A 14,417-nucleotide genomic window follows, 5' to 3' on the forward strand; every position below is an offset into this window, starting at 1 on the left:
GGCGCGCAGGGAAGGCCTGGCCGCAGTCCGGGCAGCAGTGCGGCCGGTCGGCCGTGTGCACCGCCTGGTGCCGCGCGAGCGCTGAGCTCTGGCTGAAGCTGCGGCCGCAGTGCGGGCACGGGTAAGGCCGCTCGCCCGTGTGCGTGCGCTGGTGCGTGACCAGGTAGGAGCGGCGCCCGAAGCCCGCACCGCAGAAGGCGCAGCGGTAGGGCCGCTCGCCCGTGTGGATGCGCCGGTGCGTGACCAGGTGCGACTTGTAGACGAAGCGCTTGCCGCAGTCCGGGCACGGGAAGGGCTTTTCTCCGGTGTGCGTGCGCTGGTGGATGGCCAGGTGCGAGCGATACACGAAGCCCTTGCCGCACTCGTCGCAGCCGAAGGGCTTGACGGCCGCGTGGTAGCGCTGGTGCTTGGCCAGCCGGGACCGGTGCGGGAACACTTTGCCACACACGTCGCACGTGGTCTCGGGCCGCCCGGTCGGAGCTGCCACAGTGGCAGGGAACGCCCAGGGCGCCAGCAGGTTCGCGCCAGGCTCCCGGCCCGGCAGGAAGGGTTTCGCCTCGGACCCCTCGGCCAGGACCCCAAGGCCCGCAGGGTCAGGACCCCACCCCTCTGGAGTCTGCGCTGAATCCGAGTCATCGGGGCCCCACGTCCCAGGAACGTCTCCTACGCCGTAGGCCGCTGACCAGAGCCCTGGGGGCTCATTCTCTTCCTCGGCCACCTCCGCCAGGAAGTCTTCGTCCTCCTCCTCCTCGTGGTCGTCTAGGTCGTCGGTCCAGAACCAGGCCCCTGAAGGCAACAAAGGAAGGCCAGAAGAGAGATGAGAGGAGGCCGAGGCAGCCCCTTGCAAGCTACCCCCTAGAGAAATCACCGCTTGCGCAGGACCCCAAGCTCCCCCAGCACCGAGGCTCCATCCCCAGCCTGAGCAGGGTGCCTCTCCATTCCATGAAGGGAGAAGGCTGTGCGCGCTCCAGCACAGGTGAGGCAGTAAAGCCACTGCCTCCCTCAGTTGGGACGAACTCTGCAGACGGGAGAATGTGCGTGTGGGTGTCCCTTCTAGGTGGGCTGAGATTCCTTTAGTTCTTGGACTGTCCTCAAATGGCATCAAGTAATCCTTCTTCCAGATCTCCAGGGCTTGCCACCCTGCTGAGGAACAGGAACGCTCTACAAAGTTGGTGACCTTGCCTGTAGGTTCCTGGGAGACCAGGGGCTAAGCCCATAACAGGGGCCCTGTACCCAGAAAAAGAGAGACCCCTGAGTTGTTCTCCCCAAAAACCCCTGTCTTCCAGAGAACTCTACCCCCACCCCCAGCCTGCTTGGCCCAAGGCAAGGCTCCAGTGCCAGCACAGCCCCAGGGCCCTGCAGCTGAGGACCTGCTTTTGTAAGCACCTAAGTTGTGCTCAGCATCCCTTGCCCTCTGAGTTCTTCTCTGCCAGCCTCAGGCTGGCCAGCAGACATGGTTCTCCCTTCCACTCTCAGAGCAGAACTTGAAAAGGCTGCCTTGAGCCAAGGAGACCTAGAGGGGCCACTGGACCCTAGCTCTCTGCACTCATCCTAACAGCCTCCAGCAACGATTCAGGCCCGGCCCAAGCTTCCCTGCTAAGCCACCCTAAAGCTTGGCTTTTCCCGAGGGGCTGTGCATTTGGGAAACAGTCCCAAGCTGGCTAAGACTAGGTGAACTGCAAGCACTTTCCTATCACGGAAGGCCAAGGACACCCCCCCCCCAACAAAGGTCCTTCAGTTCTCTACCTCCTCCACCAATCCGACCTCTCCCTTCAGTGCAGAGTGTAGGTACAGAGTCAGGCCTGTAGGATTTCCGAGTTCATAAAATGCGGTGCTGCTGTGCCTGCTGTCGTACTCGGGAGGCAGCTAACGTCTGCAGAGCAGGCACCAAGTCACACAAGGAACAGGAGGGAAGACCCCTGACCCACAGTGGCCCCGGGTATTCCAACGCACCTGTGTGCCTACTTTCTCATGGACACTCTGCCCCGCATGGGTCCACAGTGGTCGCACACCACACTGTCGCCCACCTCAGAATCCTAGCATCTGGAAGGTTCAAGCTCCAAGGGTGGGAATCCCCTCCTCTACCCCACCTGGATCCACCACCGAAACTGTGGCCAGTGTCAGGCATCACCTGGCTGGATGAGTCTGGATCACTGGGTCCTGCCCCCGAGGGAAGGTCAGGGCCCAGGAGGGCTGCCTACCCTGGCTCAGCCCTCATCCTGTATTCTATATGGCACTCTACATGTCTGGTGATATGGTCGCATGGGAAAACACAGCACAGCGTGGGGTGAAATAAAGCCAGACACAGAACTTTCAGGCATGATTGCAGCTGTGAAAAAAAACACGCATCATTTAAAAGCATACAGAAATGGGTTATTTTATTTTTTCATAATTGCAATACTTTCAAGTTTTCTACAGTTAGTAATATGATACTGTTATAGTAAAAATAAGCTTTAAAATAAGAGACAAATTTTCCTGAACTAAGCTCAGTTTACGTCCAGGTGCCACCCTGGGCCATGAGCGGATGATGTGAAGCAGCTGGCCCCTTGCACAGCACAGAGAAGGCCCAGCTCCTCCCTGGAAGGCTGGAGCTCCCTCATGACACGAGAGGGGACAGTGGGGGGACAGGCAGCTCAGCAGATACTCAGATCAGCTGGAATTCTTCCCATGAGTCTCAAAAAGAATTTTACCACAAGACTCTGCTGAGGGTCTTGAGTAGTTTGAATTAGAGACTCGCCAAGGCAGGGGGAGTTCAAGCTGAGGAACAAGTTTAATGTCTTGGTGGGGTTAGTGTGCACCCCAGGACCAAGCCCAGGGTCAGCACCTGCTGGATACAAAGCCGACATGCAGGACAAATGAGGGCCCACCAACAGGCCACCTCAGCCACTCAGAACAGGGAAGGGTGGGCCAGGTCCCAGTGACTCACCCACAACACCTCTTCCTTGGGGTCTAGGAGCAGCAGAAAGCCCCACACACACCAGGGAAGGTGAGCCCCTGCCCAACCCCCCACCTCAGGCCTCTGCAGAGGGGAGCGATGTAGGAGGGACCTCCGGAGCTGACAGTCACTTGTCCAGGAATGAGAAACCACTGAACACAAGGCAAGGTGGTGGGGAGCACCACTGACCCCAAATGAGGGGCAGTAAGGGCAGCCGTGTCCCCAGGCAGTCAGAGCTGGCTGCACCCCAAGATCACAGGGAGAAGCAGGGCCACTGGAGGGGGAGGCAGAAGAAGACCCGCCTGCCCTAAGGCCGGGTTCTATTCTCTTGTCTTTCTGTCACCACAGTGGGCCAGGGTCTGGAGGTGGGGCCCTGGAGTGGGGGTGTCCAATGGAAGGGTCACTCCAGGTTTCAGGGAGTTTGCTGGAATCCAAGTGAGCACTTACCAGGTCTACTTGTGAGGCGAGAGCCAGGGCAGAGAATGCTTTCACAAGGTAGGTGAGGGGACATTTTGTAACAGTGGCCTATAGGATCAAACACGGTTGCTTCTTCCAGAACCCATGGGAGGGGAGAGAAGAGGCCCTGGGAAGTGGGCGCTGCTGTGTCACCTCCCTGAGACGTTTGCTCCCCAGGACTATGACCCTGGGTGGCGATTAGCTAGGCTGCAACCGGTGCTCTGAGGCCCAATGACAATCCCAGGGGCCGACCAGTGCCCTTGTCAGGAGAGCCACCTTGTCAGCAATTGCCCCACCGAGGCACTAATCACAGGCCCTCGGAGGAAATGAACGCCCTGAGCTGCGGGGAGGCCCTCTACGGGCTGCATAGCATGACGGACACGCAACACCCCAAGAACCGTGCCACTGTTTTCCACAACTCTCACCCCCGAGCAACCCTGCCCCTGTCCGGGAACCCACCCTGACCTGGGCCCCATGGAGTCGGCTCTGACTAAGCCCATCTCTCCTGGTGCCCATGAGTAAAGTCAACATCTGCTCCTGACTTCGCCATCCAGACCCGGAGACCACCTAGGGACAGTTACAGGGGGACGTGGACGTGCAGGTGGGCTCCTGCCTGCAGGGCTGCTAGTCGGCTGCCCCTCCTTCCCACTGAGCAGGGGTTTGGTAACCAAGGCTGTACTCAGGTGGGGGGGGGCGGCAGCAGCTCCCACCAGAGCCACGTTTCTGTACTGGTCTCTGTCCTCCCATGAGCACAGGGCCCGCCCCCCATCACTGGCAGGTGACCTCTCTGGCCTCAGTGTTCTCATCTGTACCATGACTATAACACCAAGCACCAGTTATTAACAGGAGCTTGAGGCCTGGCCCTTCCTCAGGCAGGTTTCCTGGCTCCTTCCCCTTCTACCTACACCATACCCAGGGGTCTGAGGCAAGACAGGACCCAAGAACCTTCTCCCTGGCTCAGACAAAAGAGGGGCATTCAGGGATATCCAGGGCCCCGTCACGGGTCTGGCAAAGGCAGGGAAGGCCCACGCTAAGGACTAACGTCCCCCCAACCCCAGTTCTCCCGTGGGCAGACAGGCCCAGCACAGGCACTCAGCCCAGCTGCTCGCGGGCTGGGTGAGGTAAGGACCACGGGCAGCCTGCTGCCGGCCTGCTCTCCACAGCTGCTCCTGACCTCCTCCTCCCCAGAACCACTGACTGCTCACTGACCCGACATTCTCCCACCTCTGTGTTTTACCTCCAACTGCTCTTAAATTTTCTGTCTCCCTTCCTGGTCATCTCTAAGCAGGGCAAGTCCTGCATGCTGTATTTCTCTTCCGTCCTTCGCTTTTACACGAGGGGCAGGAAGAGCAGCCAAGGAGGGGATCAGCAGCCGGCCCTGCTGGGTGCCGGGCCCGCGCCGAGTACCGTGGGGACAGCACAGGGGTAGACAATACACAGTGCTAGCTCTTAGAGTCGGCCGGAGGCAGCAGACAGGAAATGAAGAGGCAAACATCTAGGCAGGACCATTTCAGACAGCGCTGTTTGCTTTAAGTGCCGGGAACATCCTGGAGTAAGCAGGAGGGTGTGCTCCTGGAGTCTGTGTGCTCAGAGAACACGTGACTCGAGTGGGGTCCTACGAGCCAAGCCAGCCACACAAAAGGCACTCCCAGCAGGAGAAACAGTAGGCACAAAGGCCCTGAGGCAGGCGAGAGCTTGAAGAGAAAGGTTGTCTGTGGGACTGAACCTGAAGAGCTAAGGGTGTAGGAGAGGAGCTTGGAGGGGCAGAGGCCTCAAGGCCACAGGAGGGCCCAGACACTGTGCCAAGTGCACAGGGAAGCTACTGGAAGGAAAGGCAGAGGCAGCTCGGGAACACCTGTGGCCACAGGCCTGCCGGCCTCATGGAAGCCTGGGACGGGGTGGAGCAAGGAAGGCAGAGCAACAAGGACTAACCAGGCACGCAGCCAGGCCCACTCAGGGGCCAAGGACTCTGCGAGAGGGGACTGGAGTAGGAGAAGCCCCTTCACGTTCCGGTTCACTCTGAAATGGCCATCAGGTAAGTGAGTGGAGACATCAAGCATACGGGCAGACAAGGTGAGGGCTGGAGAAAGAACTGAGGATGGGCAGCACTGACATGAGCTCCGGCCCCGGGCACTAGAGAGAACAGAAGCGGACGCAGGACCGCCCTGGTCTCGGGAACAAGTGGAGGCAGGTGCAGAAGCAGCCAGGAAGGCAGCTGAGAAACCACGGGCATGTGGGGTCCTCAGAGAACACAAAGACAACCCAACAAGGCCACGAGGCCAGACCACCGGGCCAAGGTGGTGGCGGCATCCTCAGGAGGTGTGGTCAGCCGGCCGCCATGCTTTTCTCCTGCCACGACCACGACCCTGCTGCAGTGTGGCTGAGGGCAGGAAATGGGGTCCTGCCACGTGCCTGGCAGGCAATGACACGGGGCTATCCCAAACGGGGGACAGGCACTGCTATCCAAGCCGGGCGAGGAGAAAGGCGTGGGAAAGGGGGTGGGGTCAGGAGAGGTGAGGAGAGTGAGCAGCAGTGAGCTGGAGGTGCTGGCCCTGGGGTGGGAGCCCGAGCCAGGAGCCAGAAGGGCAGAGCAGGGGACTTCAGGTCAGCACAGCGGACAGGATGGGGCGCCTGAGTGGGAAAATCTGGCCAGAGTCCAAACCTTTTGGCCCAATTCTTCAAGAAGCACAAGAGAGGGATACACTTGTGTTTTGCCAGACTACAATCTAGAAATCCAGAAACTGTCAGGCTCAGAACAGTTAGCATCTCTCCCTCTCAGACCCAGCAATTCTCCATTCTCAACGGACTCAGCCACACAGAAATGAGTACAGGGAGAAGAGAGGAGAGAGATCATTTAGCAAACAGACCATAGTCATAGTTAAGACAGGCCTTAGACAGGGCGCCTAGGGGGCTCAGTCGGTTAAGTGGCCCACCCTGGATTTCAGCTCAGGTCATGGTCTCAGGGTCCTGCGATCAAGCCCCGAGTTGGGCTCTATGCTTTGCAGGGGAGTCAGCTTGAGGATTCTTTCTCTCTTTCCCTCTGCCCCTCACCCTTCTCTCGCGTGCACGCTCTCTCAAATAAATTAATAAACAAATAATTAAAAGAAAAAAAGAAAGGCCTTAGACGGGTTTGTCCTGCCTGAGCTGACCCCAGCAGACAGAGGTGTCTGAGGCTATGCCTGCATCCTGCACCGACCTGGAGCTTGCCGGGTGGCAGAGGGGGCAGGGATTGGGGGAGCTCTCACGGCCCACTGGCCCTGGTGCAGCGACTAACCACAGGGGACACAGAGGGGCGCTGATCCAGCTCACCAGCCTCCTCAGGGCGCTGCCAAACCCCACCACGTTCACAGGTCACACTGTGGGGACCACTCATGCTGGAGCCTGCAAAAGGCTGTACCCCAGGACCCTCCAAGAAGCTTGGAGAATGGGGGTTCATCTAGCCCACGTGATGAGAGACTAGCCAAGGCAGGCCCGTGGCCCCTTTATCTACAGGTGGTTTTTCTGAGTTGTGCCCATAAACAGGGCCCACATCCCACTGAGAACCCCTGAGAAACATCACCTCTGTCCCAGACTCATCCCAGAAGCGGCTGCAGTGGTCTCACCAGCCAGAGCCCACCCAAGTCTGAAGCCCAGGAATGATTCCCACAGAGGGCCCCACAGCACGTGGACAGCCGGGGTGGGAAGGCCAGCCTGCAACACCACGGCAAGTGAGCCCCAGGGCGGGGCCCACCTTGGACAAGCCACGTCGTCACCACTTCCAAAGCCAATGTCCTCATCTGCGAGGTCGACAGGGCGCCTCTGCCCTGCGACGGCACGGGCTTCTCACGAGGATACAGAGTAAATGAGAAAACGCTTTAGGCTAGTAACAGGGTCTGTGTTTTTCTTTAGTTTTATTTTAAAACACGTCTACGCGCTGCTCCGAGTCTATCCAAGCACGAGAGTGGCATGAGCCCTCCAGTGGCCCCCAAGGTGGGGGGCGTGGATAGGGGACGTCTCTCCAGCCCCAAGGTGGCCATGCCCTCCATGATCTCTCTCAAACACTGAGCCTGACTCACAGACCTCGTGAAACGCCTCCACAGAACCAACAGTCCCGCGTCCTCGGCTTGGGAATTACGGATTTAAGTCAAATTCTGTATTCTCCACGTGAGCAAAGCGAAGCTCAGAGTTGGAGAAACCGCCAGAGCCACATCAGGGTCTCTGGAGAAATTCGTCACCCTGAACACTTCCCTCCAAAATCTCCTTTCCGGAAGGGGCAGAACTGCGCACCCAGGCCAGAGGCCTGCCCCACAGACCCTCTGCGCACAGATAGCCCAACGGGTGGAGAAGCCACAGGACCGGTTCAAGTGTGGGAACCAGAAAGGCGGGTTCCAGCACTCTCAGCCGGAGTCTGCCCAGCTCCTGCACTTGGTTTCTCTGAGCCAAACACGTCACAAATGGCCCTCACTTACAAAAAACAATCAGAGGCTCCAAGGCAGGGACAGGGACACTTTCCAAGGCTCCTAAAAGGAACCCGCAGATTTTCTAAGGATTCCCCAGCCTTGGACTTCCGTGGGCTAGAATCAAGAGAAGCGAACCCACAAAGGCAGAGGGTAGCCCACGGTGGCCTCCCTGTCTCCACGTGGCCCACTCCACATCCCAGACCACCAGCATCAAGGCCACGGCACAGAGCTAAGGTCCAGGCCAAAGTCTGGCAAAGCTCTAAGGAGCTGTGTCAGCAGAAACCCCACGAGGGGCGCCTGGGTGGCACAGCGGTTAAGCGTCTGCCTTCGGCTAGGGCGTGATCCTGGCGTTCTGGGATCGAGCCCCACATCAGGCTCCTCCGCTATGAGCCTGCTTCTTCCTCTCCCACTCCCCCTGCTTGTGTTCCCTCTCTCGCTGGCTGTCTCTCTGAAGAATAAATAAAATCTTAAAAAAAAAAAAAAGAAAGAAACCCCATGAGATTCCGTCTCCTACTCACCTGTGTAGACGCCAGTGACAATGTCTCCTTCCTCAGGACGGGGGCTGTCTGGGACCCAGGGTTCCTCCCCTTGCTCCAGCCGGAAGATCAGATCCGGCTTGGGGATTGGGTAGCCTGGCCAGGAGAAAAACAGCGGCAGCTGCAGGGCTGTGCTGGACAGGCCCCGCCCTCACCCCACATAGTGCCATCCCCGACATGCCAACCGGCTCCTCACTCTCCCTTCCCTCTTCTCCATCCTTCCCGGACCAGCCCTCCCACGTCCCAGCCTCTGCCTGGGAAATCCCACATTCACGAGTCTAGAGTTTTGCCCTGATGCTGGCGCTGTCCTGCTGAGCCCCTCCACACACCTTCATCTCCTCCAGCACCTGACTCCTCACCCCTGGAGGCCTCTGGGGGTTGACGGCACAGAGGCCGGAGCTGGACAGGCAGCTCCCAGAAACACATCCACCAGGCTCATAGCACTGCTGGGCCACAGTGGAGACCCTGGAACACAGCCCCACCCAGAAGCCAGGATGCTCCCTAGGACTTCCCCAAGAGGTAGCTGGCTCCAGGACCCCCTTCTCCTAGACCCTGGGGCTTCAGAAACCACTCTCTCAAACGGCTAGGCTGCTGGCAGCCATCACACCAGAAAGCCTCCCTGCTTACCCAAGGACACCAGGATCCCATAGTTTTCCTGCATGACATCCTTGTAAAGGTCCCGCTGGTCCACATCCAGCCTTTCCCATTCCTCCAGTGAGAAGTACACAGCCACATCTTCAAAGGTCACCAGCCCCTGGAAAACAGAGCACCCTGGCCACTGTCCTAAGCTGCCCTCGGAGAGAGGCAGGGGAGCCCCTAGAATGCAAGCAACAGAAAAATCTCAAGAAGAGCTGACCATGGTCCTGCAACACGGAGCTCACGGGGACACAGCCCCACATCCCACCACTGACAGGCGTGCAAAGGCCCAACAGTACTCAAAGCATCCAACCCTGGCAGTGGCCCTGGAAGACAAGCACCCCATCTCCATTCAGAGATGAGAACCCAGGCTCAGAGAGGGCGAATGCTCAGCGTGTGGGGTACAGAGCCACAACCACACTGAGGTCAGGAGACGAGAAAGCTCAAGTCTGTGGCTGTGTCCTCCCCCCTCATTGTCCAGCTTAAGCCAGTGGTCACATCAGCAACGTGAGGGCCCATGCTTGGGTCCACAAGCGGCAGCAACTCAACCATCTGTGGGCACTGGTGCCCAATCTGACAGGGCTCGGCAGGAAACCCAAGCCTGGACAGGTGATGGGCACTCCAGGAGAGGGGCGCAGTGCAGCCGAGTGAGGGGCAGTCAACATCATCAGGACATGATGGCCTGGGAAGGGTCAGGCCCCAGGAAAGTGGAACCACATCCTGTGGGCTTGGGGATAGCGACCCCCAGTCGCTTCTTGTTGCCCCGTCCCAGCTCCCAACCTGAACTCGCCCTGAGGACCACAGAGCCTCTGCTCTGCCCACAGGGGTCTCCAGGACAGCAGGTGCCAAGCCCCCTGTCAGCAAACCCTGCCTGGTTAACCGAGCTCCAAACGAGAGAGCAGCTCACCTGAGATCCAGCTGTCAGGGAATCATCATCGTCTTCCTCCTCCTCCTCTTCCTCCTCCTCCTCCTCTTCCTCGTCCTCTTCCAGGTCCTCATCCCTAGGTGTGGCTGGAACCTGCAAGGCTGAGGGGAAGATCTCTTAGGGGCCTGCCCGCCTTCCCCATTGGCCTCGCCGCCACGATCCCCCTCGCCCAGACAGCAAGCAGGGTCAGGAGCTCCCGACTCCTCCGCTTCAGGGCCTGGGTCGTGATGCTCCTGCTGCAGCCTGGCCCAGCCTGCCCCCCTCCTCCCCCAGGAGCTGGTTCCTGTCTCTTACCCTGTTCCTGAAGTACTGGCGACTTGGCATCAGCACCACGGCTACGGCGTTCCTGGGTCCCCAAGGCCGGACTCTGCGCCTCTGCCACCACCTCCTCCTCGTCCTCCTCCAGCTCCACCTCCACCTGGTCCACGTGCCCTGCCTGCCCGCCCTCCTCCTCTGCCTCCAGCATCTCCTTGTCCTCCCCTTCTTCCACCGCGATCTCTTCTTCCTCCTCCTCTAGCTCCGCCGCATGCCCCGTTCCTTCTTCTTCCTCTTCTTCCTCCTGAGCAGGAGCGTGTTCCAACCCATCCTCCGCCTTCGCCAGCTGCGCGGCTGGTGAGTCCGGGGTCATTCTCGGGGCTGCCATCTTCCCCAGAGAGGAGCCGCGGCTCGGCCTGAAACACAGACGGGCGGCGGTGACACGAGCCGCCCACAGTGCCCTCGCGCCCTGCGGGAGCCACGACGCGTCTCCCCCACGAGACAGTGAGGGCGCTAGAGCTGAGGAAGGACCGGGGCGCTTCCCACCATCTCATGGGGCACAACTGGGACAGTCTGTACCCAGAAAAACTAACCACGGAGCCCCTCTCCGTGACCCCATTATGCGGCCTCAGCTCCTCCTTGCCAGCAATTACGTGCCGGATGTGAACTGCTGTGCTTTCTTGGAGTGAATCAGGGATTTAGCCCAGGTCTTTAGCCTCAGCGGCCATGGGAAGCAGGGTGTCCAGGCCACACGGCTGAGAGTGGCCCACATTTGGCTGAAAGGGGTGAGTGCAGTCTGGGAGGAACAGCCCACCTGGCATACGGGGAAAAATGCTCACCCAGCTCTCAGCGCCCACACTGTGCCAGCAGGGGTGTGGGAGGAGAGGCCTGGGTGTGGGCAGGGGTGCAACAAGACCAGTGGGCTCATTCAGCACTGCCGAGAAGGCCAGCAGGTCGGGCTCCTTCCTGCCAGAGGTGGTACAGAAGAGGTCCTGAATATGTGTTACCCTCTCCCCTGCCCCTCACTCTGTCCAGAGCATCTGTGAAAGTCCAACAGATCACGGAGATCTGGTTCATCGCTAGACCAGCAAAGATGATCAAAAATGCCCTGTGCCATCTCTCCAAGTTTAAGCCTCAGAGACTCCCAGGAGAGAACTGTCAAAACCCCAGTGGCTTACAGGGTCCTACTCATGCCAGCGTCAGAGCTGGCTCAGCCCAGGTGCTAGGGAGAGACACAGCCATGCTGCCGTACAGCCCACAGCCAAGGGCTGTGGACTTGATGGATGGGAGGCTATGGGCCCAGGGGCCACTCCTCCTCCCAGGTGCACGCCCTTCACCAGCCCCACTGGAGGCCCAAGTGCAAGACAGGGTCACAGTTTTGACAAGTCGGTTTCTGAGGTTCCTTTTTGAGTGAAAGCTTAAGAATGAGCCCACCACCCAGCCCTGGATCCGTCAGCACTTAAGACGTAAACAGGGCTGTTTCCAAAGTGATCCAAGCCCATGACGAACACAGCAACCCCAGAGTCCTGGGACGAGGGCATGAAGGCCAGGGGTTCCTGCAATGTCAGGCCACATGGGGCAGCTGGGCCCACCGCAGCTCAACCGGCTCTACCAGCAGACAGCATCTGCCACAGAACCCCAACAACGGAACAGGGGCACCCCACGTAAAGACGTGCAGGGTCAGGAGAACAGCTCAGAACACTGGGTACCTGTGAAAAAAACTGCTCAGTGATTAGCTCTAATTCCACAACCCATCGTTTTTTGATTAATAAGGCAGCACACACTCATTCTCTGAACCGCTCCAAGCTGCTGCTTTAAATCCACAGTTGAATAGCTAGGGAACCTGGAGCATTCATGAAAGCCTCCCAGAGACCAAGGCTCAGGTCCAGGGGCTGGAATGCACAGGCCCCCAGAAGCCACCTCTCCCACCCCTCACGCTCCCCCCCTCTAGCTGACTGGATTGCGAATCCACAGTCACTGAACCCAACGTCACAGGTGAAGAGCTATGCCTAGGTGGGCCGCCCCAGCCTCCAGCCTCTCCCCAAAACCAGTGTTCTTGGTCTCCTGTAGCTCTTTGGCCACGTGAAGGCACCATAGTGTAGAAACATGTGAGCCAAGTGCTACTCCAGCCACCTCCAGGAAGGAGCAGCAGCCCGACCCAGCTCCCAGGGCGCAGAGAATGTTCAGCAAAGGTTTCCCAACCGCCACCCACCTCAGGATCCAGAGAAGGGCTTTTCACACCCAGGCCTCAGGCTACAAATCCGGGCTGAAGCCAGACACCACACCGAGCCCAGTGGAGCTGTCTCCTGCCTGGCCACCATCCAGAGCAGACTCCCACAGGCCCGTCGGCCGTATCCAAGGACCCAGCCGCAAAAGAAAAAAATCTCAGGAATAAAGTGGCCCTGCACTGGTCCTACCTCTGGACCTTTGCACATGCTATTCCCTTTCCCTGGAACTTGCTTCCCCTCTTCTTCTCTGATCCTCTGGAGGTAGCCTCTTGGGCCCCTGTTTCACCCACTTCCCTGAACTCTGCCCTCACAGCATGTCATTTTATATATTTTCAGAATTGTCTCCCTACTGCCTGTCTCCCCAAACACACTGTCAACTGCAGGAAGATGGAAGTTCCCTTTGCTCATCTCTGAATCCCCCCATGTCACACAGAGCTAACATTCAAGTATTTATTAAGGAAGTGACTCTAAAGTCCATCATCAATGGGATGAATGTGAGGTTTTAAAAACAGGGGCACCTGGCTCTGTCAGTAGAGCACACGCCTCTTGATCTCTGGGCCATGAGTTCAAGCCCCACACTGGGCGTAGAACTCACTCAAACAAAACAACACACCTCAGTATTCTGGCACCACTGCCACATTCCAGAATAGACTGACCAATCTTCAAGGTCCTTCCAAAATGGAACCCACGCCAGAAGCACTGAGAGTCTCTGCCCTCAAAGAGGCTGGGGCCTCAAGTCCCTGCTCCCAAAAAATGCACCCGCTGGTGATGAGAAGGGAATGGCTCAGCAGCCGTGGAGGTCAGCAGTCCCCCTGCAGATGGAACCATGGCCTAGCACAGCCAGACACCCCACATGCCCCAACCCAGAATCCAGAACAGAATCATTCTGGAAAACAGACTTCAGTAACTCAGGCACCAGGTTCTTCCTGCCTCCCCAGGCGGTTGGGTGCTGGGCACACTCCCCCAAACCCACACTTTCTTCTCTTCCTAGCTTATCAGCCCACTGACACTCACTCTGCCTACCTGATCTGATTCCAGGTCAGAAGTCACAGAGGGTCAGGGAAGCAGCCTCATCAACATAAACTCCCAATCATCCAGACCCTTATTTCCACCCAGGCCCTGCCTCCTAGGCTACAGTACTGCAGATGCTTATGGCTGAGGATGACAAGACACCCTCCACAGAGAGAAGGGAGGACCACAGAAACAGAAAAAAAGTTTGGAAACTGTTAGAAACTCTACACAAAAGTTCCAACTTCAAGGAACCTACATAGAGAAGCAGAAATGTGTGGGTGCACATATATCTAGGCCCTTCCCTCCCACACCCCTGTTTTTCAAGGCCTTCCAGGTTTCTGCCTCCTCCAAGAAGCCTTCCTTCCTTGACTACTAGGATCCTCACTGTGTGTCCATGGGTTGGGCTGCCCTACTTTCCAGGATTTGCTCCTGGTGCAGCTGTCTCCGTGGGGCCATCCCAGCTCCCCCAGGCCAGCCGCTCACCATGCCGGCCAACTCCCCAGACCCGCCAACACTTGTTGAGCCCAACTAAGTACCAAGGTCTCCCCACACAGGTGCAGGCAGGGGGCTGATCCTCCTGCACGCCTGCCCTTCTCCCTACCCACCTAGTCCTCTGCCGAAGGTCCGCCCCTTTTCCACCTCTGTGGCTACATGGGACGGACCAGACCCTGCCCAACCCCAGGGATGGGTTCCCCTACCGGACTATCAGCAGAAGAAGACGGCACAGCAGCCCACCCGAGCCTCCATTTGCAGAGAGGTTGGACCCAGACGAGGCCCCCAAGGTCACTAAGCAAGCTCACGGGGCGCCCAGCCAAGCCACTTCCACCCCTCCAGGGGGCTTATCGGGCTTGGGTCTCCCGCAGAGACCGTGGCGGTGACAGCCCCTCCTGGATGGGTGTGTCCCCGGGGGCAGCCACGGCCCAACCCCCGCCCCTCGGGCCTAGCCGGCGGCGGCGGGCACCTCCCGAGGACTCGCGCGTGTCCTCCCCAGCCCGG

General features: G+C 58.7%; 1 protein-coding gene across 1 annotated transcript in view; it reads right to left on the minus strand.

Moving 5' to 3' along the window:
- Nucleotides 1-14,417, minus strand: part of ZNF316 (zinc finger protein 316) — a 33,354-nt gene that overhangs the window by 1,309 nt on the left and 17,628 nt on the right. The window contains exons 4-8 of the mRNA XM_034669526.1: nt 10,222-10,598; nt 9,910-10,028; nt 8,994-9,120; nt 8,349-8,462; nt 6-786 (exon numbers count right to left, since the gene is read on the minus strand). Of these exons, the coding sequence (XP_034525417.1) occupies nt 6-786; nt 8,349-8,462; nt 8,994-9,120; nt 9,910-10,028; nt 10,222-10,598 (1,518 nt within the window). The remainder of the gene's footprint in view (nt 1-5; nt 787-8,348; nt 8,463-8,993; nt 9,121-9,909; nt 10,029-10,221; nt 10,599-14,417) is intronic.

The sequence above is a fragment of the Ailuropoda melanoleuca genome, chromosome 10, assembly GCF_002007445.2.
Source record: "Ailuropoda melanoleuca isolate Jingjing chromosome 10, ASM200744v2, whole genome shotgun sequence".
NCBI lineage: Eukaryota > Metazoa > Chordata > Mammalia > Carnivora > Ursidae > Ailuropoda > Ailuropoda melanoleuca.